Raw genomic sequence first — 23,519 nt, forward strand, 5'->3', positions numbered from 1 at the left:
GCCAGGCTGACACTGCTGAGGGGCACCCCCTGCCTCTGACCTCCTTGGGGGCTTTAATGGCCTTTGGTCCCACCAGTGAGGCCATTATGGCTGGTCCCTGTTGATGGGGACCATACATGATGCGTGCTGGTGTGGACCTTCACTGGCAGGGGCCGAAACTTGAGCGAGCTTGGACAATTGAGTCTCGGGTTCACTAAAGAGATGCAGAGCAGCTTCTGCTTATGGTATCAGCTCACGCTGTTCCCCGGCGCGAGGCTGATTACGTTGTAAAAATGGACTGGCCGGATACCAGTCACCCGAGCAGCGCAACGAGCCGGGAAAATCAAGTCCTTTATCTTTATTTGTAAAGCTAAAACCTTTTTGTTTCCTAGCTATCTTGTCTTTCTTTATCTTTAGATAAGTGAAGTTCAAGTTAAGGAGTTCAAGTTAAAGAGTACATTTATGGAGATCTTCAGTTGTCAAATATTTCTTCATAAATGGGCATGAACTGCAAAACAAATATTATGCTGCAACTCGATACCACTCTCATTTCTTTGTACTGGAACCTGCTGTTACCTAAGGATGTTTGTAGAACAACGTGTACGTGCAGAAAAAACACCATTTTGCTCAAATGCTCATTAGTAATTTTATGTGGAGAGCAAGTGATTTTTTAACTATATTGAAGTTCAACCTGTAGCAAAGCATCATTGAGGTGAATTAACAATTTTATTTTTCCCTGTAGGATAAGAAGTTAGACCAGCAGTATGAGGAGAGCACAAAAACGTTTTTCCCTCCCAGTGTATGTATTGCAGAAACTTCCTTAACCGTCTGATTTCTTTGCCTGAAAAATGTACTTCTGAGTTGTTTCCATGGCTGTTGATAGACTTTTGATGAGTTGTTCTGGATTATTTTTATTCAGTACAGCTTAAAAAAAACTTTCATTTTAATAATTCCGATGCCCCGAAGTACTGTCCAGTTTTTAAGGCAAACATTTTTTTCTTTCAGTAATGCCATTTAAACAACAATGGATGGAATGACCAAATAGTCTGCTTTTTGGTAGTGTTAGTTGCAAGATAAATATTGGTCAGGGCATTGGGAGAACTGTCTGCTGTTTGAATGATACCTGAAATGGCAGACAAAATATGGCACATCCAACACTACATTACCACATTAAATTGTCAGCTCTCTCCTTGCTTCACATTCATTTCTTTAAAAAATGGCCCACAATATTCTGTGCACACTTGCAATCATGTATACTATATGAAACTTGTTTGATTTGGTTTACTTTGTCACATGTATTAGCATACAGTGAAAAGTATTGTGCGCTATACAGACAAAGCATACTGTTCATAGAGAAGGAAAGGAGAGAGTACAGAATGTTGTGTTACAGTCATAGCTAGAGTGTAGAGAAATATCAACTTAATGCGAGGCAGGCACATTCAAAAGTCTGACAGCAGCAGGGAAGAAGTTGTTCTGGAGTTGGTTGGTACGTGACCTCAGACTTTTGTATCCTTTTTCCAGGTAGAAGGTGGTATGTCCGGGATGTGTGAGGTCCTTAATTACGCTGGCTGCTTTTCCGAGGCAGTGGCAAGTATAGACAGAGTCAATGGGTAGGAGGCTGGTTTGAGTGATGGACTGGGCTTCATTCATGATCCTTTGTAGTTTCTTGTGCTCTTGGACAGAGCAAGAGCCATATCAAGCTGTGATACAGCCAGAAAGAATGCTTTCTATGGTGCATCTGTAAAAGTTGGTGAGAGTCGTAGTGGCCATACCAAATTTCCTTAGTCTTCTGAGAAAATAGAGGCGTTGGTGGGCTTTCTTAACAATAGCGTCGGCATGGGGGGACCAGGGCAGGTGTTGGTGATCTGGACACCTAAAAATTTGAAGCTCTTGGATTTCTACTTCGTCCCCATTGATGTAGACAGGGGCATGTCCTCCACTATGCTTCCTGAAGTCGATGACAATCTCCTTCGCTTTGTTGACATTGAGGGAGAGATTATTGTCACCGCACCAGTTCACCAGATTCTCTGTCATTCCTGTACTCTGTCTCGTCATTGTTTGAGATTCTACCCACTACGGTGGTGTCATTAGCAAATTTGAAAGTTTGGAGGGGAATTTGGCCAGTCATAGGTGCATAAGGAGTATAGTAAGGTGCTGAGGACATAGCCTTGCGGGGCACCAGTGTTGAGGATGATCGTGGAGGAGGTGGTGTTGCCTATCCTGATTGCACTCTGTGGGTTAGGAATTTCAGGATCCGGTCACAGAGGGAGGAGCCGAGGTCCAGGCCACGGAGTTTGGAGATGAGTTTTGTAGGAATAATGGTGTTGAAGGCTGAACTGAAATTTTATTTGTTTACATTTAAATTAAAAATAAAACATAGCTGTGTGGTCTATTTTGACTTCAAATGGTAGAAACAACCATATTAACAGCCTGGGCTAAGGATGAACCTTCTGATGTGTCAGTATAATATGCAGTTTTCTGCTATTAAGCGAAAACCAAATAAACCCATCCACCGAGACCCATTTTCTAATGTTGAGCATGCATCCGCACTTCATTTAGTTACTTGAGCATTACTTGGGTTCCGTCACTTACCGAATGGATCAGCATTTATCAAGTTATCCATTATAAATTGAGTATGTTGCCATTTAGAAGGATTATTTTGAAAGTGTTATTTGAAATGCCCCCAGTTCAGCATGGAGATGCTGCCAATATTGTTGGACTCAAAATTATGTAGAACTGTAGGGTTCTTGGCCTAATTGTGACATTCAAGTCTAAAGCAACTGTGATACTAAAATCTGTGTATCCATAAGTTGTGAAGCAAACACCTCAAAGGCAGTTTTCTGATTTGTTACTGGATTAGTATCCAGGGACATGTGTTCCACTCCCACCACAGCAGCTGGGAAGTATAAATTCAGTTACTTTAATAAATATGGAATAATAAATCTTGTATCATTAACAGTGACCATGTTAGCTACCGGATTGTTTTAAAAGTGTTCAGTAGGGAAGAAAATCTGCTGTCTTTATCCAACGACATGTGACTCCAAACTCTCAGTAATGTGGTTGCCTGTTAACTGCCTTCTAAATTGGGTCTAGCAAACTATTCAGTTGTAAAGAAGGCTCTTATCACCACCTCTAGGGCAAGAAATGTTTGCCTAGACAGCAATGGCAATATTCCATGAATGAATAATGAAGTTATATAGTTAGCGTAAACTCATTTAGTGAACGTCTGTTCTTAAGATGATTGTGACGTTTTTGCCAGAAAGACGCACAAGTCCGGAAGCATCTCTATTCTCAAATTACTGCGAACAATTATGATATGTATTTTTTTTACTTTTTTAACTGCAGAACCCTGAGATGTTTAGTAGCCTAGAGTCTGCTTCTGTTCGAATAGTGAAGTCACTTCCTCAGTCTGCAAACCGTTTTCAACCACTGCCACCACCACCACCAGTGACTGTCCCAACAATGGTAGTGCCAACAAAAACTGACCATCATCGAATGGACACTATACAGGAAGATCCTAGCGCTGACTCTCTAATTGGTGAGAGTGGGTTAGATGAGGATCCTTTTCCAAATAGTAGCCAGACAGCAAAATCCTTTGAAGATTTAACAGGGCACACGGTCAACAGGAGTGACAAGCCATTCAAACTGCAGCGACAAGCCCGGATTGACAGTAAGGAGACGGAGTGCTGAGCTCCTCGGTCAAAGTAGTCGTTTTTTAAAAAAGCTGAATTATTTATCATGTGCTTTCTCTGATTTTTGTTACAAGTTAAATCCATTTATATGTAAATTTGACATTGTCTACTTCCTGGTATGTGCAGTCTTTTTTTAAAACCTGATAATTTGATTGCTGGCTTGAAACTCCTATAACTGGCCCTGAAGCGTACAATCGGATTTGAAACACGGCCCTTTTTTAATTAATTTGGACCAATCATGACTTATCACAAATAGCCAAATTCAGCTGTCACTGAATAATTTATCATTGGTACTTTTTACACTGCGTTCTTGTACATAGTCATCAAGTCTTGCATCCAATGCAAGTACATTGTCTTTTATTTCAAGATTTTTTTCAAAAAACTGTGACGCTGTTTGAAAGGACTGATACATGAATTGCTGCCCTATCACACCATTAACATTCAGCATTTTTTTTTCTGTATCAGTACTTGCGAGCAGTGTGGGCAGATTAATGCTGCAATTTTTGTAATGATTAAAGGCTTTTGTGAATATAAAACCTGTGGGAAACTGTTATGATAGCATTGTACTTTAATAAAGAGTTTGGATTTTTAATTGCTTTGTCTCTTTTACCAAGGAATTTCAAATAGTGGGAAGGAACTTTAAATAGGTTATGTAAATGTTGAAATAAAATATTGAGAACAATGATCATTATGCAAACTCCATTGCAATGCAAGAAATGCCGATATTACTATATTAGTGATATATTAAGCGCAGTTCTGAAAAGGGCTGGGAGCGGAGATTGAAATGATTTTCACCGATCAGACCTATACTTGATTAGTCATGCTTTTGATGCCAGAGTCTGAAATAATAGCTGAAAATGCTCCACAGGTTTGGCAGCATCCACAGTATTTTACTTTTCTCTTAGCGCAGAGTCTGAATGTGACCACTCCAGTGGTTGTGGTTCCTGCTCCAATTGTTACAGCCTTTGACATTTATAATTTTCTGGATGTAGGCTGGGATTTCAAGTAGATATCAGCCACCGCATTCTTCAAGTGTTGTCTCATATCTCAAACATCCTACATGGGAAAGATTTTTTTTGTGCATCTGAATGGTGAGAAGAATAAGACAACAGATAAGGATACTGGCAGCAGGAAGTTGGGGAAGCAGTTGAGTTTTTTGAGAAAGTTGCCAAGCAATGAGACTCGAACAACATTGGTTGCTATAGATTATTTTCAAATTGTTGAATTAACATGTTTATTTTGAAGCTTTTACACATTACAGATCTCAATTATAATCTTCATGTCTCTCAGTCATAGAATTTTACAGCACAAAACAAGGCCCTTTGGCCCATCATGTCTTCGCTGGCCATCAAGCACTTATCTATTATAATCCCATTCCCAGCACTTGGTCCATAGCCCTGCATTTTATGGTGTTTCAAGTGCTCATCTAAAAGCTTCTTAAATGTGGTTCCCGTTCCCACCTCTACCACCCTTTCAGGAAGATTAACATCACCCTCTGGATGAAAAAGTTTTTCCTCAGAGTTTCTCTAGATTTCCTGCCCTTGCTTATTGACTGACCCCTTATCTATGTCTGTCATAATTTTGTACATCTCAATAAGGTCCCCTCTCCACCTTATCTGCTCTAAGGAAAACAACCCCACATAACTCTCTCTCAGCTGAAACGCTCCAATCCCGGTGAGTCTCATCTGCACCCTCTCTAGTGCAGTGACTCTTCTCTCATTATTGAGAATAAGCTGCGCAGTATTTAGCGAATCTCAAAGTATTCACCTAAAGAATAACTTTTAGAAGGTTAAGCTGTGTCTCTGCCTATTGAATAAGACAGTTTAGTGAGAAAGGTATCAGCACTGAAACATTGTTTTCATTTTCTCATTGTTAATTGACTTTAACTGTCTAAATTGAACAATATCGAGAGCGATATTTCTGACAGTAAATGATACCTGATTGTAGCCCATCTTATAAATGAATTCTGCTCAGTATGACAGCTATACTGGGAAGTGATAATCAATAATTTCAAAAGTGGGGCAATAGGACAGTAAATTGCTTGACGGGCAGAATGGGCTCCTTCTGTGCCATAACGACTTACTCAGCAAGACTGCTCAAGAGTGAGCCAGTTGTTTAATGCTGACTTGTTTAGCTGCACAACTAAATGTACCTGCTTGTTTTCTTGAACTCTTCTGGAAGAGTTCCTCTCTCTGACAATGAGGCTGTTGCTTTAACTATCAGCATCCGAATGGTCACTTTAAAGCAACAAGTCAGCTATTCCAGTTAAAGAAATTATTTCACCTTCCTACCACCTTCTGTCACCTCATCTCTCTCTAAACAAATCTTGTGACAAGGTTAAAATCTAGCACCTGGTATCACATGGCTTGCAATGATTCTTACGTAAACTAAAAAGTCATGCTGTGTGCATTTGCTGTCACTTTTCATAACTTCTTTAGCCTCAAGTTCAATAGAACATGAATCCTGTACATGCTCAATGTGTTGAACCTGTGGTCCAATTACACTAGTAGGCTGGCTTCGGGGTTCAGATGATCTATGTCACTCCAGTGAGGCAGGATCATTGGCAATCTTTCCATTTTCTTTTCCAGCAGGGGCCACAAATGGGTTTCCAGAAACATATTTCCTTTCTCTGATAAATGCAGTCCATCCGAAAGGTAGGAGGAAAAGTCCTATATCGTATTAAAGAAATAAAGCTTTAAATTGAGTTGAAATAAGTGCTAGATATATAATTATTTATCCACAGCAGTCATTGAAACACAGTTGAATGGAGGTAATCTTATTGGTAGCATTGTGACAAGAAAGCAGTGCATAGACAGAGACCTTTTAAAGTTTATTTATTAGTGTCATGTTAACTCTGCAATGAAGTTACTGTGAAAATCCCCTAGTCGCCACACTCCAGTGCCTGTTCAGGTACACTGAGACAATTTAGCATAGCCAACCAGCACGTCTTTTGAACTGTGGGAGGAAACCCACGCAGACACGGGAAGAACGTGCAGACTCTACACAGATAGTAACCCAAGCCGGGAATTGAACCTGGATTCCTGGCGCTGTGAGGCAGCAGTGCTAACCACTGTGCTATCGTGCTGCCCTATCTACATATACTACTGGCTTCAACCGTGCTGGTCCACACAACAATTTCAGACCACGATCTATGCCCTCTTTGCAGGTTTGGTTTTGCTTTGATTTTGCTTTCAGAAGGCAGCTCTTCATTAATCAGTTTTTCACTACCACTTGATACAAATTTTGTTTCTTTTTGTTCCAGTACCATTTCCTTTAGCCTTCCACTACTAACCCAATTCATTTAACTTATCCCAGTTCTGGTAAAAGGTCATTGACCTGAAACATTAATTCTGTTTCTTTTTACAAGTTGCTGGGTCAAACTCTTGGGTAATTCCTAACAACACTCTGGGTGTATTTACACCACATGGACTGCTATGATTCAAGATGACTCATAACAATCTTTGAACAATTAGGGATGGGCAACAAAAGCTGGCCTTGCCAGGACATTCACATACGCTGCATGAAGGATCACACAAGGGCATTATCATCTGTCACTCCTTTCCACCTTTATTAGTATGTTCTCTTTCCTTGCCTGATTCTCCATTTGCATCAAGGTCCAGAGATCAAGCACGTCAGTCCCACATTCTGTTGCTACGTTGACACAGGCCTCAGCATACTGCTTGGTTACAGAATTGTATCTGTTCAATATACAATCTAAAAAGAACGCACAGTAGTAAGTACCATAAATCGAGCACATATCTGGTTTTCAGTCAGCTGCTGACACTGCCATCATTTAGCAAAATTCCACCCCACATCTTAAAAACAAGTTCAGAGTCTATTTGGGACAGTTTCTTGGAATTATGCATTGGGGAACCAACCAGTTAACAGGCTATTTTAGATTTGGTAATGTGTAAAAAGACAGGATTAATTAATGATCATAATTTCACAACAGGAGCATTGAAAGTATGACACAGCCACATTAGGAGATATTAGGTCACATGACCAAATGTTTGATTAGTGAGATAGATTTTAAGAAGTGTTTTGAGGGAGAGAATTCCAGTGCTTGGGGTCCAGGCACTTGAAGGAACAGCCACCCATGGTGGAGCAATTGTAATTGGGAATGCATAAGAGGCCAGAATTAGAACAGCACAGATATTTTGAAGGGTTGTGGTGCTGGAGGAGATTACAGAGATAGGGATTTGAAAATAAGGGTGAGAATTGTAAAGTCCAGACCGGGAAATATAGGTCAGGCAGCACAATGGTAATCCGAGAACAGCACAGTTTTGGAAGACCTCAATTTCCAGAGGGTGGAATGTGGGGCACCAGGCACGAGTGTTGGAATAGTTGCGTCTGCAGGTAACAAAGGGATCAATGTATGTTTCAACAGCAGAAGAGCTGAAACAGGTGGAGTCGGACAGCCCTACACAAGTCAAACAAGAAAATGGCAAAGATTTTGAACAGGACAATTGTGCTGTACTGTGAACCATCGAATATGTGATTTTAAATTGCAAACTTCAAATGACTGTGTTACACCAACCGTTACTCAGAAGATGCTTTGATATCCAAAGATGTGCGGGTTAGGTTGATTGGCTATGCTAAATTGCCCCTTAGTGTCCTGGGATGCATAGATTAGATGGATTAGTGGGTAAAATATATGGGGGTAGGGCCTGGGTGGGATTGTGGTCGGTGCAGACTCGATGGGCCGAATGGCCTCTTTCTGTACTGTAGGGTTTCTATATTCTAACATTTTCTAATTTCTGGGTAACCATAGTAGAGATCCAGACTGCTCCACCACCCCCCAGCGGGACACTCCCACAACCCTAGGGAACTTTGCTGGGCTCCCTGAGCTTTCCTCTCCATCCACTGAGTTTAAGTCATTACCGATTCTAATGACTCAATTTATTAACTGGAGGTTTTTTTTCAAGAGTGTGTATTAAGTGTTTCTATTACCCTTGACAATGCACTCCTTTTCCCAAGCTGACTCATCCAGTGGAGGTGGTGTTATCATGATCACCTTTTCTTCACAAACGCCTATGGATCTCAAGTACTGGACTGTACGTTTCAGATTTTCAGCATACTCAGTGAGAGGTATGTGCTGCACTGGGTTCACATCTAATCACAAAACAAAAAAGGACAAATTACATACTGTGGTGTAGTAAATGATAAGCCAACAGAGTGCATGCCACACAATGAAGCTCTCTCAAAACCACTCTGAAGCAATTAAAGTCATTATTGCAGTTTTCAGTAAAAACAAAATTTCAAATTCACTTTGATACAACTTCATGAACACAAGCAGTCTCTTCCGATGTGAATGTTTTTTCAAAAAGATCTAAAAATTTGATAAATTGCCATAATTTTCTAATCTGGATTTTGGGAATCAAACAGATTTGGTTTTAAAAATTCACTTTTTAAATCAATTGTCCTTGTGCTTTCAGTTCCCATTGGTCATCTGTTCCTAGATATACAACAATATTTTTGCAACCAGTCAACAGTCTTCAATCCCCTGGACAACAATTATTACTAAGGAAATAAAAACAAAATACAGCAGATGCTGAAGATCTGAAATAAAAGCAAAGTGCTGGATAAACTGAGCAGGTCTGGCAGTTTCTGTGGAAAGAAAGAGTTAACGTTTCAAATCCATTATGACTCTTTGGAACTATTACTAATTATTACTATGTAGATGGGTTCCTCATTATACTATTTAAAGCAGTGAAAAGTCTACATTGCTCATCATTTCTTAAGTTTACGAGTATTAATGCTCAGTTTATGGGGTTAAGGTGGGGAAAGCCAACTATTTACAATTGCACATACTTTAAAAAGCCAGCATCCTTCACTGTCTTGGGTTTTTCCAGTGGTTGGCTGATGTAGGATCCAACTCCTGGTTTGTGCTGGGAAAACTGTTTCCAGCCACAATGTGGAAGGGAATTTTACAACTGAACCCTAGCATCTTCATGTTATAGAAAGGAAAAGAAAATCCAAGGTTTTCACTTCTGATCACTGCTAATTTCCAGCAGGAATGATTGAATAAAGGTGGAAGTCAAGTGAGGACAATATGGTTGTGACTATAAAGTAACACCACTGTCTCTTGGAGGTGTTCCTGGCCAGCTCAGTAAATGGAATACTTCTAGTAGGCAAACACTTGCTTAAAGAGATCTGGAAGTAGAGGTACTGTGTGCAATGCTTACCTTTCAAAGCAGAGTCATTTGCTCCAAAAAAGACCGTAACAGCAGCAATGGTCCCTTGGTTAGCAGGCTGAGTAATAATCTTTGGCAGAACACTCAGGGCCCATTTTGAGTTGTACCCTGATAAACCACGGTTCAGCACGTCACACTTTCTACAAAAAGAAATTTCAATTTTGTGTGCTAAATAAAGAACAGAAATTGTGTCATACACAAGGCGACAAGTCCAGAATGCAATGATTATATACTCTTGCTTCAAAACTGTACAATTTTTCTGGGAGCAACTTGCAATCACACCTTTATTATCTTGTGATCAGACTGCTCTAATGCTCTCCTGCAACTTTGACAAACTGCAATTCAACTTAGAACGTCCAGTCTTGTTTCTGTGGCCTTTATCTTTGCTCAGATCCACTGTTCCCTTACAAATCAATTTCAAGATCCTCATCCTCAAGTGCCTCTAAGGCCAAGTTTCATCCTTTGTTGACTTCCTTCAGCTCTATAACCCCATATACTTGCATCCTTCACTGCTTTGATACTGAATATTCTCCATATGGGCGGCACGGTAGCACAGTGGTTAGCACTGCTGCTTCACAGCTCCAGGGACCTGGGTTTGATTCCCGGCTTGGGTCACTGCCTGTGTAGAGTTTGCACATTCTCCTCGTGTCTGCGTGGGTTTCCTCCGGGTGCTCCGGTTTCCTCCCACAGTCCAAAGATGTGTGGGTTAGGTTGATTGGCCATGCTAAAATTGCCCCTTTGTGTCCTGAGATGCGTAAATTAGAGGGATTAGCGGGTAAAATATGTAGGGTAATGGGGGTAGCGCCTGGGTGGAATTGTGGTCGGTGCAGACTCGATGGGCCGAATGGCCTCTTTCTGTACTGTAGGGTTTCTATGATGTGACTAAACACATTGATGAAGGAAGAGCAGTAGATGTATTATATATGGACTTCAGCAAGGCATTTGATAAGGTGCCCCATGCAAGGCTTATTGAGAAAGTGAGGGGGCATGGGATCCAAGGGGACATTGCTTTGTGGATCCAGAACTGGCTTGCCCACAGAAGGCAAAGAGTGGTTATAGATGGGTCATATTCTGCATGGAGGTTGGTCACCAGTGGAGTGCCCCAGGGGTTTGTTCTGGGACCCTTACTCTTTGTGATTTTTACAAATGACCTGGATGAGGAAGTGAAGGGATGGGTTGGTAAGTTTGCTGATGACACAAAGGTTGGAGGTGTTGTGAATAGTGTGGAGGGATGTCAGAAGTTGCAGCGAGACATTGATAGGATGCAAGACTGGGTGGAGAAGTGGCAGGTGGAGTTCAACCCAGATAAGTGTGAGGTGGTTCATTTTGGCAGGTCAAATAGGATGGCGGAATATAATATTAATGCTAGGACTCTTGGCAGAGTGGAAGATCAGAAGGATCTTGGGGTCTGAGTTCATAGGACGCTCAAAGCAGCTGTGCAGGTTGAGGCTGTGGTTAAGAAGGCGTATGGTGTACTGGCCTTCATCAATCGAGGAATTGAGTTTAGGAGTCGTGAGATAATGTTGCAGCTATATAAGACCCTGGTCAGACCACACTTGGAGTACTGTGCTCAGTTCTGGTCGCCTCATTACAGGAAGGATGTGGAAGCCATAGAAAGGGTGCAGAGGAGATTTACAAGGATGTTGCCTGGGTTGAGGAGCATGCCTTATGAGGATAGGTTGAGTGAGCTCGGCCTTTTCTCCTTGGAGAGATGAAGGATGAGGGGTGACCTGATAGAGGTGTATAAGATGTTGAGGGGTATTGATCGAGTGGATAGTCAGAGGCTTTTTCCCAGGGCTGAAATGGTTGCCACAAGAGGACACAGGTTTAAGGTGCTGGGGGGTAGGTACAGAGGAGATGTCAGGGGTAAGTTTTTCACTCAGAGGGTGGTGGGTGCGTGGAATGGGCTGCCAGCAACGGTGGTGGAGGCGGATTCGATCGGGTCTTTTAAGAGACTTTTAGATAAGTACATGGAACTTAGTAAGATAGGCGGCACGGTAGCACAGTGGTTAGCACTGCTGCTTCACAGCTCCAGGGACCTGGGTTCGATTCCCGGCTTGGGTCACTGCCTGTGTGGAGTTTGCACATTCTCCTCGTGTCTGCATGGGTTTTCTCCGGGGGCTCCGGTTTCCTCCCACAGTCCAAAGATGTGCGGGTTAGGTTGATTGGCCATGCTAAAATTGCCCCTTAGTGTCCTGAGATGCGTGTGTTAGTGGGTATATATGTAGGGATATGGAGGTAGGGCCTGGGTGGGATTGTGATCGGTGCAGACTCGATGGGCCGAACGGCCTCTTTCTACACTGTAGGGTTTCTATGAATCTATAGAGGGTTATAGGTAAGCCTAGTAATCGCTAAGTTAGGGACATGTTCGGCACAACTTTGTGGGCTGAAGGGCCTGTATTGTGCTGTAGTTTTTCTATGTTCTATGTCCTGTCTTTGCTCCAGCACTGATTGGTACTATTTCTGCAATTATACTCCTCCCCTTTGAAACTCCTTCCACTTTATCATCCCTCCCTGTTTTCAAAAACATAGAGATGAATTTTCTCTTCATCAGTTCTTTCTGCCCCAGCTGTTAACTCCATTCTATTTAGTTTTAGATTAAGTATTGTGTAATGAAGTAGGGTTAATTAGTAATCTCATAGTAAAAGATCCACTGGGAAATAGTCTTCATAATATCATTGAATTTCACGTTAAGTTTAAAAGTGTCATGCTCCAATTACAATCAAGAATAAACAAAGTAAATTACAAAAATGAGGGGAGAACTGGGTCAATTGTGTAACTCGTCTAAAAGTATAGAGGTAATGAACAATGGGGAACATTTAAAGAAATAAATCAAAATTCAAACAAAAACCAATTAAGAAACAATAATCCCTCACTCGGGAAGTTAAGGACAGTATTAGATTAAAATAAGAGACTTACAATGTTGCAAAAAACCATAGTAATTCTAAGGATTGGGAATGTTTTAGAAAACAGCAAAGGGCCACCAAAAATGATATAAAGGGAAAAGGCAGAATTGAGAGTAAACTAGCAAGAAATCCGGGAAATTATCGGCCAGTAAGTTTGACGTCGGTGGTGGGCAAGTTATTGGAAGGTGTGATATGGGATAGGATCTACAAATATTTGGATAGACAGGGACTTATTAGGGAGAGTCAACATGGCTTTGTGCGTGGTAGGTCATGTTTGACCAATCTATTAAGAGTTTTTCGAGGAGGTTACCAGGAAAGTGGATGAAGGGAAGGCGGTGGATGTTGTCTACCTGGATTTCAGCAAGGCCTTTGACAAGGACCCTCATGGGAGGTTAGTTAGGAAGGTTCAGTCGCTGGGTATACATGGGGAGGTAGTAAATTGGATTAGACACTGGCTCAATGGAAGAAGCCAGAAAGTGGTTGTGGAGGATTGCTTCTCTGAGTGGAGGCCTGTGACTAGTGGTGTGCCGCACGGATCGGTGTTGGGTCCATTGTTGTTTGTCATCTATATCAATGATCTGGATGATAATGTGGTAAATTGGATCAGCAAGTTTGCTGATGATACAAAGATTGGAGGTGTAGTGGACAGTGAGGAAGGTTTTCAAAGCTTGCAGAGGGATTTGGACCAGCTAGAAAAATGGGCTGAAAAATGGCAAATGGAATTTAACGCAGACAAGTGTGAGATATTGCACTTTGGAAGGACAAACCAAAGAAGAACGTACAGGGTAAATGGTAGGACTCTGAAGAGTGCAGTTGAACAGAGGGATCTGGGAATACAGGTACAGAATTCCCTAAAAGTGACGTCACAGGTGGATAGGGTCGTAAAGAGTGCCTTTGGTACATTGGCCTTTATAAATCGGAGTATCGAGTATAAAAGTTGGAGTGTTATGGTAAGATTATATAAGGCAGTGGTGAGGTTGAATTTAGAGTATTGTGTACAGTTTTGGTCACCTTGTTACAGGAAGGATGTAAATAAGGTTGAAAGAGCGCAGAGAAGGTTCACAAGGATGTTGCCGGGACTTGAGAAGCTGAGTTACAGAGAGAGATTGAATAGGTTGGGACTTTATTCCCTGGAGTGTAGGAGAATGAGGGGAGATTTGATAGAGGTGTACAAGATTTTGATGGGTATAGATAGAGTGAATGCAAGCAGGCTTTTTCCACTGAGGCTAGGGGAGAAAAAAACCAGAGGGCATGGGTTAAGGGTGAAAGGAGAAAAGTTTAAAGGGAATATTAGGGGGGGCTTCTTCACGCAGAGAGTGGTGGGAGTGTGGAATGAGCTGCCGGATAAAGTGGTAAATGCTTTTAACTTTTAACACTTTTAACATTTAACATTTAAGAAAAACTTGGACGGGTTCATGGATGAGAGGGGTGTGGAGGGATATGGTCCAAGTGCAGGTCAGTGGGACTAGGCAAAAAATGGTTCGGCACAGACAAGAAGGGCCAAAAGGCCTGTTTCTGAGCTGTAATTTTCTATGGTTCTAAATATAAAAGCAAATTATAAGAGGTTTTATAAGTATATAAGGAAGAGAGGAACTAAGGAACTAATGGTCCCTTAGAAGCAGAGGAGAAATTATCACAGGGAATGAGGAAATGGCAGAGGCATTGAACAGATATTTTGTGTCTGTCTTTACTGTAAGACGCAGTTTAATTCCAAAAGTAGAAGATAACCAAGGAACTAAAAGTGAGGAAATTAATATCAGCAGGTAAAAGTATTGGAGAAACTTAAGGGACTAAAATCCGACAAGTACCGCAGACCTAATGGCCTATACTGTAGGGTTCTAAGATTTCTACAACTATGGTGGATGTGTTAGCTATGATTTTCCAAAACTCCTTAGATTAGGAACGGTCCCATTACATGAGAAGTTGGAAATATTACACCAGACTATTTTTTTAAAAGTTTGAAACTTGCAAGTGTTGATGTTCAAAGAGACTCGAGTGTGTTCATAGTAGTAATGCAGAAAGCTAGCATGCAGGTGCAGCAAGCAATTAGAAAGGCAAATAGCAAATTGCCCCTTAATGCAAAGGGATTGGAGTACAAGAATAGAGAGGCCTTGCTGCAGTTGTACAGGATTTTGGTGGGACCACAACCTCAATACTGTATGCAGTTTTGGACTCCACATTTAAGTTAGGATATTCTTGCATTGGAGGTGAAATAGTGAAGGTTCACTAAATTGTATTCAACAATGTGATGAGGGAATTGTCATACGAGAGGCTGAGTAATTTGGGTTTATATTCTCTGGAGTTCAGAAGAATGAGGGGTGTCATTGAAACCTACAAAATTCTGAAGGGACTTGATAGGGTGGATGCTGAGAGATTGTTTTTGATTGTTGGGGAATTTAAAACATGGGGACACAGTCGTGTGATAAGGGGCTGATTATTTAGGACTGACATAATAAAAATAATCCCTTCACAAAGGGTTGTGTATCTTTGGAGTTCTCTACCCTTGAGGATTGTGGATTTAGTTTAATATATTTAAGGTTGGGATAGTCAAGCTTTTGGTCTCCAGGGAATTAAGGGATAGATGAATGGGTGGGAAAATGAAGTCCAAGAACAGCCATAATGGTACTGAATGGCAGAGCAGACCATATGGTCTCCTCCTGCTCCTATTTCTTTTGTTCTTGTGTTCACTTCCTTCTGCTCATTGATCAAAACAAAGCAGGTCGTCTTGGCAGTGTCAGCCTTGAGTCAGCGGTAGCGCTTTTGCCTCAGAATCAGCAGGTTGTGAGTTCAAGGCCATTCAAGAAACTTGAGTGCAAAGTCTAGGCTGATGCTTCAGTGCAGTACTGATGGGAGTGCTGTCTTTCAGATGTGATATTACATTGAGGCCCTACCTGCCCTCTCAAGTGGAAGCAGTGCAACAGTGAGAGAGTTCTAATATTTGTAGTAAAATACTGTTTCCTTTTTATTACTTTTGTTTCTTTAAAGTTGCAGTTAGGTAGAACTGCAGCATCATATTTCCACTATCAAAATAACTATAATAATTAAGACAGATAGCTCCTTTGCAGACATAACATCATAGTACTGCTGCCTCACAGTGCCAGGGACCCGGGTTCAATTCCGGCCTCGGATCAGTGTGCGTGTGGAGTTTGCATGTTCTTCCCGTGTCTGCATGGGTTTCCTCCGGGTGCTCCAGTTTCCTCCCACACTCCAAAGATGTGCAGGTCAGGTGGATTGGCCATGGTAAATGTGCAGGGTTACAGGAATAGGGCAGGAGGGCAATGGGCTTGGGTAAGATACGCTTTGGAGAGTCGGTGCGGACTCGAATCGCCACTGTAGAGATTCTACAATTCCATTCTGTGCTAAGCAGGCAATTAACTTACCGAACAAGTCTGTTTGCGATTGCAGCACCCCAGCCTCCTTGATCAAAGGAACGCTAAGAAACAATGAGAACACAGTTGCACAATTAGATCATCAAAATAATTTAGATTTTGCCAAAACTTTTCCACATCACATCACAGTACATTTCATAGAGAACTCTTCATGATATCTATGCTCCTCTAATTCTGGCCTCTTAAGCATCCCCAATTTTAATTGTTCCACCAATGGTGGCCATGCCTTCAGCTGCCTAGGCCGCAAGCTCTGGAATTCCATCCGTTGACTCTCCTTAAAATCTATGCCTACGTACAAGCTTTTGGTGATCTGCCCTAATATTGCCTTAAGTGGCTTTGTATCAAACTTTGCCTTATAACGCTCCTGTGAAGCATTTTGGGACATTTTATTAAGGGTGCTACATAAATGTGCATTGTTATTCTTGTTATTATGGTTAATATGTGCTATTCCACTGAGTTTCAACAGGACTTAAAGCTTGTTAATTTTGGGCAAGGGTTGCAAAGGTGTTTTGTTGTGATGCCTAGTTTTATCTGTATACTGACGCTGATAACATAACTGACAAAATTCAGCTACGTCCTGAGAAATACTGGGCCAGTGAAAAATAAAGTGTTGCAGCATCTGTTCTTTGCAGTTAAACCTCCTGATTTTCTCCAAGACTGAGCAACCTTAAATAAATCTTGGCGGTATACCGAATGTTTCTGGTTCTTATTCTTCAACTGACGTTGAATCACAATGTTGAATCAAAAACGCGGCTGCATAATTATATCATTCTGTAGGCAGCCGGGCCAGCAGTCACTGAGGCCTTACATTGCCTCGAGCATAACCTCTCGTGCTGGATTGATTAGCAGAGTCTAAATTAAGTTCACATCAGCCTAACCAAGGTTGATTGTATCTTGGGATTTATTACATGGGATAGGATCAGGTCCCTTGCTTGCTCTAATGCAGCAGAGTTCACTACAGCAGCATGTGCCCCCTAACCATGCAGCCTGGCCTCTTCCTTTAGTGCTATGTTGGCAGGGTCCCTGCTGCAGCAAATGCTGCTGCTTTGGTCCAGTTCAGCCAAGAGTGACTGCCTGACTCAGAAGAGCCATGATGTGGAGATGCCGGCGTTGGACTGGGGTAAACACAGTAAGAAGTTTAACAACACCAGGTTAAAGTCCAACAGGTTTATTTGGTAGCAAAAGCCACACAAGCTTTCGGAGCTGCAAGCCCCTTCTTCAGGTGAGTGGGAATTCTGTTCACAAACAGAGCATATAAAGACACAAACTCAATTTATATGAATAATGGTTGGAATGCGAATACTTACAACTAATCAAGTCTTTAAGAAACAAAACAATGTGAGTGGAGAGAGCATCAAGACAGGCTAAAAAGATGTGTATTGTCTCCAGACAAGACAGCCAGTGAAACTCTGTGGGGGTTACAAATAGTGTGCCATGAACCCAATATCCCGGTTGAGGCCGTCCTCGTGTGTGCGGAACTTGGCACTTGTTTGTGAACAGAATTCCCACTCACCTGAAGAAGGGGCTTGCAGCTCTGAAAGCTTGTGTGGCTTTTGCTAACAAATAAACCTGTTGGACTTTAACCTGGTGTTGTTAAACTTCTTACTCAGAAGAGCCACACAGGTTTCCTGTCCTTTCATTACACTGGCTGCGCACTAAGCCAGTGGTGGCTAAACCTTCTGAATGTTAGAATACAATAATCTTCAGATATTTGAGAGCCGCAAGACACGGCCAACCTTTACCCAGGCACATATTTATTACTATTGCACATCATTCTGAGAGGAAACCTGCAGCATTTTCCTCTCTAATCTTCCGGGCTCCCTTCACACACAATTCAGATTGCGGCAAAAACAAAATCTGCTTCACCCACACACATCAGAGCTAGCACATGCTCACTGCTCAGCTGACTTTGTCAGCCCTGCTTCACCAATGTGGAAAGTCAGTCTAGAGGTTAAAAAGTTTACCTGAAAAGGTTGCAACCATCTATTGAACAACAAATTTTAATCAGAGAACCTGCATCCTAATATAGTAGATTCTGACAATCCTGTATGAAATGGTTTCCTCCCTTTCTTAAGAGGCCAAAAGTTGGAAGGTCAGCAGCGAAAGGGGCGGTTAAGGAGCTGTAAAAAATGGTGCTGGGGGTCACGCAGCCCTAATTAAGAACAGCGGGAAACTACGAAAGAAATCTTGTGACAGCACTGGAACAAACAAACATGACAGCACTGTTCATGTCCAATGCACAATTTAATGGATTGCACAACACAAGGAATGAGCCACTGTGTGTGTCAAAGAACTGCAGGCAGCTTGTGATCCATGGTTTAGTCATCCCTGAACTACCCTATAATGGGCAATAAGGAAATGGTTGACTTGTTAAATAGTACACTATCTTATGGCTATAAATGTAGAGCAATGACTATCATCTTACATTCAGATTGTTGGTCTAGATTATTGGAATAGAAGAATATACCATGGCCTGTACTGGGTACAGTAAGAGTTTTAACAACACCAGGTTAAAGTCCAACAGGTTTATTTGGTAGCAAATACCATTTGGTAGCAAAACCTGTTGGACTTTAACCTGGTGTTGTTAAAACTCTTACTGTGTTCACCCCAGTCCAACGCCGGCATCTCCACATCTGTACTGGGTAACCATAGTAACACACTGGAAAATTTTAATTTTCAATCTGTGGATCAAGTCATGGAGTGTATGGGTGTGGTTGGAGCTGCCTATCTAGAGGACATGAATACAAGTGGATAAAAGTCATACTTCATCTATACAAAGTCTTGGTTAGAACACATCGGGAATAGTGAACAGTTCTGGGCATCACACTTCAGGAAGGATATAGTGGCAATGGAAAGAGTGCAGCACAGATTTTTCAGAATAACACCTGGACTGGGGGTCAAATTATGAGCGATTACACAAACTAGGTTATGGTCCCTGAAAATTATAAGGTGATTTGACCCAATTGTTAATTTTAAAATTGAGATTGATAGTTTTTCTTAAGCAAAGGTGTAAAGGGATATGGGCAAAGGTGGCTATATGGAGTTAGTTTGCGTATCAGCTCTGATCTTGTAGAATGGTGGAACAGGCTCAAGGATCTAAGTGGACTCCTCCTGTTCCTATGTTGTCCACTAGCTTTGTGGAAGATCAAACAGGGATCTCCTGCATTGGGCCTTTCATGAGATGTTCTTGTGAACTCCTATTCGCTTTCCAAGCTTCATCCTGCTTGAAATTGCATTTTTGAAGGTAAAACATGTGAGCCCAAAAGGGCCTGCACAACTGCAAGCAGTATTTAGTGGCTTTTTCAGGACCTCGTGCTTGGGGAATATTTATTTTCCTTGGCAGACTTCACAGAGGACAGTAGTCAGGTACAGGAGGCTGTGACTGCAAGTGAGGTAGGTAAGGGACCAGAGGTCCCATTTGTCTGACAGGTTTGATGTTCTTTTAGCATTTCTGCATGAGAGTGAGGGCTGCAGAGTGGATGAGCTGACTGGCCATGGCACTGTGGTATAGGAAGCTATTCAAATGGGGCAGCAGAAAGGAATGAAGTGTTAGTCGGGGAAAGTATAGTGAGGGGGATTGACACTGTCCTCTGCAGCAAAGAGCAAGAGTCCAGCAGGCTCTGTTGCCTCCCCAGTGCCAGATTTTGGGAACATCTGTTAAGGGCTGGAGAGGAACTTGGAGTGGGAGAGGGAGCATCCAGTTGCCGTGGTCCAGATAGATAGCAACAACTTAAGTAGAACTGGGAAAGAGGTTCAGCATAGTCAGTCAGTGTGAGGAACTCGGCACCAAATTTAGGAGAACCTCAAAGGTAATGATCTCTGGATTATTACCTAAGCCATGTGCAAATTAGCATAGGGCAAATAAGATTAGAAAAACGAATGCATGGCTCAAAGACTGATGTGGTAGAAGTGGGTTTGTGAGGCACTGCTGCCAGTATTGGGGAAAATGGGATCTGTACCATTGGGAAGTCCACATATGAACTGTGTTGGGACCAGTGTTCTTGGGCCACATAACTAGGGGAGTAAAGAGGATTTTAAACTAAATAGTGGGGACAAGGGATCAAATTGGACAAGATGTGGTAAATCAAGAGTAGGGGCCATAGTATGTAGGAGCAGAAGTTGATCATTCAGTCCATTAAGTCTGCTCCACCATTCAATGAGATTATGACAGATCTGATAATCCTCAGCTTCACTTTCCCACCTTGATCATAGAATCCCTTCAGTACTGGAGGCCATTCAGCCCATCAAGTCTACTTCACCATTCAATGAGATCATGATTGATAATCCTCAACTCCACTTTCCCACCATATCTCCATAACCCTTGATTCTCTTACTGATTAAAAATCTGTCTGTCTCATCCTTGAAAATACTTATCGGCCTCTATCTCCCTCTACAGTAAAGAATTCCACAGAGACAAGGCAAGAAAGAAAGACACTAACACAGGAAATGATAAACAGACTGCAACAGGAAGAGATAGAGTACAAATCTATGAATAAATCAGCAGATAAGGCTAGAGGTTACAAAAATAATAAAAGGACACAATTAAAAGCTCTGTATCTGAACGCATGTAGCATTTGAAACAAAACACATGAACTGATAGCATAAATAGAAATAAATAAACAATTTGATAGCTATTAAGAGCATGGCTGCAGGACGACAAAGACTGGTACCTGAGTATTGAAGGGTATATGACATTTAAGAAAGACAGGATGCTAGGAAGAAGTGGATGGTTGTTAATTAATGGTTGTATTAGTACAATAGAGGGGGATGACAAAGTACAGGGAACCAGAATGTAGAAATGGTTTGGGTAGAACATGAGAACATAAGAAATAGGAGCAGGAGTGGGCCATCTAGCCCCTCGAGCCTGCCCCGCCATTCAATAAGATCATGGCTGATCTGAAGTGGATCAGTTCCACTTACCCGCCTGATCCCCATAACCCCTAATTCCCTTACCGATCAGGAATCCATCTATCCGTGATTTAAACATATTCAACGAGGTACCCTCCACCACTCAGTGGGCAGAGAATTCCAGAGATTCACCACCCTCAGAGAAGAAGTTCCTCCTCAACTCTGTCCTAAACTGACCCCCCTTTATTTTGAGGCGTGCCCTCTAGTTCTAGCTTCCTTTCTAAGTGGAAAGAATCTCTCCACCTCTACCCTATCCAGCCCCTTCATTATCTATATGCCTCTATAAGATCCCCCCCTCAGCCTTCTAAATTCCAACAAGTACAAACCCAATCTGCTCAGTCTCTCCTCATAATCAACACCCCTCATCTCTGGTATCAACCTGGTGAACCTTCTCTGCACTCCCTCCAAGGCCAATATATCCTTCCACAAATAAGGGGACCAATACTGCACACAGTATTCCAGCTGTGGCCTCTCCAATGCCCTGTACAGATGCAGCAAGACATCTCTGCTTTTAGAGATGAAAAATGATAAAGACGAGAAGTCACTTGTGGGAGTGGTATACAGGTCCCTTAACACTAACCACAGGGTATGATAGAGTATAAAAGAAGAAATAATGGGACCTAGTCAGAAAGCTATGGTGATAATCATGGGGGATTTTATTCTATGTATATATATATATAGACTGGAAAGATCAGATGAGCAAAAGGTAGCCTAGATGAGGAGTTCATAGAATGACCCAATTGTGAAAGTGCTTCTAGGTAGCAGCAACCATAATGTGACTGAATTTTAAATTCAGTTCAAGGGAGAGAAGAATGAATCAAAGGTTCATATTTAAACTTAATAAGAGCAATTATGAGGACATGAAAGCAGAATTAGCTGAATTGAACTGGCAAATGAGATTAAGGGATAGGTCAATAGAGATGCAGTGGCAGACATTTAAAGGGGTATGTCACAATACACAGATAATACTTAGGTAACTAAAAAAGTTAGATAGTATCAAACTCAAAGAAAGACGTTCAAGAGTTCATGGAATTGGTAAAGAGATTAGCAAACAGGTCCTCAAAAGATGGTAATCTCTAGATTACTTACAAAGCCACGTCCTAGTGAGCATGATAATAGAAGAATAGACCAGATGGAAGCATTGCTGGAGAGATGATGCAGAAGACTTCAGGTTTCTGGGGAATGCGGGATCTTTTCAAGCCTAAATAGAACTGTGACGAATGTCCCAGCAAAGAGATTTGCTAGTGTTGCTGGGGGGATTTTAAACTAGATTGGCAGGGGATGAGAACCCGAGGGCAAATTCAAACAGGTCTAATTAAAAGAAGGGAGCGGGAGACAGAAATTAGTGAGTGATTCTGAAAGACAGAAGAAACAAAGGTTAAAAGGTTTACAGCACAGGAATTTGATAATGTTAAAAGGTATTGATATGCAAGGTGTAAAACAAACAAAGCCAATGAGCTGAGGGCACAGATAAGACACATGGGAGCACATCATTGCTTGGAAACTTGGCTTAAAGAGGGCAAAAATGACAGCTCAACATCCCTTGATATAGGGTCTTCAAGCAGGATAGAGAGGAGGCTGAAAAGGTTGTAGGTGTAGCATCATTGGTTAAACAATCAATTACAGCTGTGAGGAGGGATGACATACTAAATGAAGCATCAAATGAGGCCATGTGGGTTGAGCTCAGAAATAAAAAGGGGACAACTGCACTATGGAGTGTACTTTAGACCTCCAAACACTGCAAAGGAGATAGAAGGGCAAATTTCTGAGTGCAAAAATAATAGGGCAATAAGAATTAGGGACTTCAGCTACCCGATTGGGATACAATAGGCACAGAAGACACAAACGAGGACACAAAATTCTTGAACTACATTCAAGAGAACTCTTTAATCAGCAGATAACAAGCTCAGTGAGAGGGAGCGCAATAACGGATTTAGTCTCAGGATGGCCCTGTCCCGGGGGCGGGGGCACAGTGACAGGGCAGAGAAAGTGGAGGCCTCGGTCCCGGGTGCAAGCCAGGGTCTCTCTTACCTGAGTGATGGAGTCTCCGAATAAGATGACTCGGGGCCACAGAAGACCGCAGGCCGACATGATCCCCGGACCCGGCGGTGCTCCGCCTCACTCCTTCCCCCGGCTGTGCGGCCGGACCCGAGCGTTCCCCCATCCAGTCAATTCTGCAGCAAAACCCTCTCCTCCCCCAGACTGGGGGTTTGCTTCTCCTTTTGATTTGTAGTATTTTAAATAAAACCAACTCATTTCTAACCTACCTTATAACAATAAGACTCTGAAGTAGAGAAAGTTTACATCACATAACAGCGCGTTATCCCTCAGTTTTAAAATATATTTGAAACAAGATAGTTGCTTAAATGGGAACAACAGTACAGAATAGTGTACTATTTACACAAGATTCCATAAGTTTGTTTCCATTGTTTTTCTTTCAAAAATATTTCG

The 23,519-nt window shown here is 41.9% G+C and overlaps 2 protein-coding genes across 6 annotated transcripts in view; one reads left to right on the plus strand and one right to left on the minus strand.

The window, feature by feature from the left end:
• Positions 1–4,263, plus strand: part of LOC144493741 (disintegrin and metalloproteinase domain-containing protein 17-like) — a 70,344-nt gene extending 66,081 nt beyond the window's left edge. For 3 of the 4 annotated variants that reach the window (XM_078213161.1, XM_078213160.1, XM_078213162.1), the window contains 2 exons: positions 722–778; positions 3,325–4,263. In XM_078213161.1, coding sequence (XP_078069287.1) covers positions 722–778; positions 3,325–3,669 — 402 coding nt within the window. In that variant the 3' untranslated portion in view covers positions 3,670–4,263. Of the gene's footprint in view, positions 1–396; positions 580–721; positions 779–3,324 lie in introns of those variants that run through there. The other variant, XR_013497788.1, reaches the window with a different exon arrangement.
• A 606-nt stretch (positions 4,264–4,869) lies between these two features.
• Positions 4,870–23,261, minus strand: iah1 (isoamyl acetate hydrolyzing esterase 1 (putative)). 2 transcript variants are annotated; one of them, XM_078213164.1, is made up of 6 exons: positions 23,100–23,261; positions 16,152–16,204; positions 9,857–10,005; positions 8,622–8,783; positions 7,264–7,385; positions 4,870–6,340 (listed from the first exon to the last, which is right to left on the minus strand). In XM_078213164.1, the coding sequence occupies exons 1-6, from the start codon at positions 23,157–23,159 to the stop codon at positions 6,170–6,172; spliced, it is 717 nt and encodes a 238-aa protein (XP_078069290.1). In that variant the 5' UTR covers positions 23,160–23,261; the 3' UTR covers positions 4,870–6,169. The 2 variants fall into 2 exon arrangements, with proteins under 2 accessions (XP_078069290.1, XP_078069291.1); XM_078213165.1 differs by having other exon boundaries at positions 7,187–7,385; positions 23,100–23,217.
• Positions 23,262–23,519: the final 258 nt, after the last annotated feature.

Source organism: Mustelus asterias, chromosome 5 (genome assembly GCF_964213995.1).
Source record: "Mustelus asterias chromosome 5, sMusAst1.hap1.1, whole genome shotgun sequence".
NCBI classification, from domain to species: Eukaryota; Metazoa; Chordata; class Chondrichthyes; order Carcharhiniformes; family Triakidae; genus Mustelus; species Mustelus asterias.

Coding starts and splice junctions, on each gene's coding strand:
- iah1 (XM_078213164.1), bottom strand. CDS start 23,159: ATGTCGGCCTGCGGTCTTCTGTGGCCCCGAGTCATCTTATTCGGAGAC. Junction 8,784..9,856: donor AAATGACTCTGCTTTGAAAG/GTAAGCATTGCA, acceptor TTTTGTGATTAG/ATGTGAACCCAGTGCAGCAC. Junction 6,341..7,263: donor TGATGCAAATGGAGAATCAG/GCAAGGAAAGAG, acceptor AATACGATATAG/GACTTTTCCTCCTACCTTTC.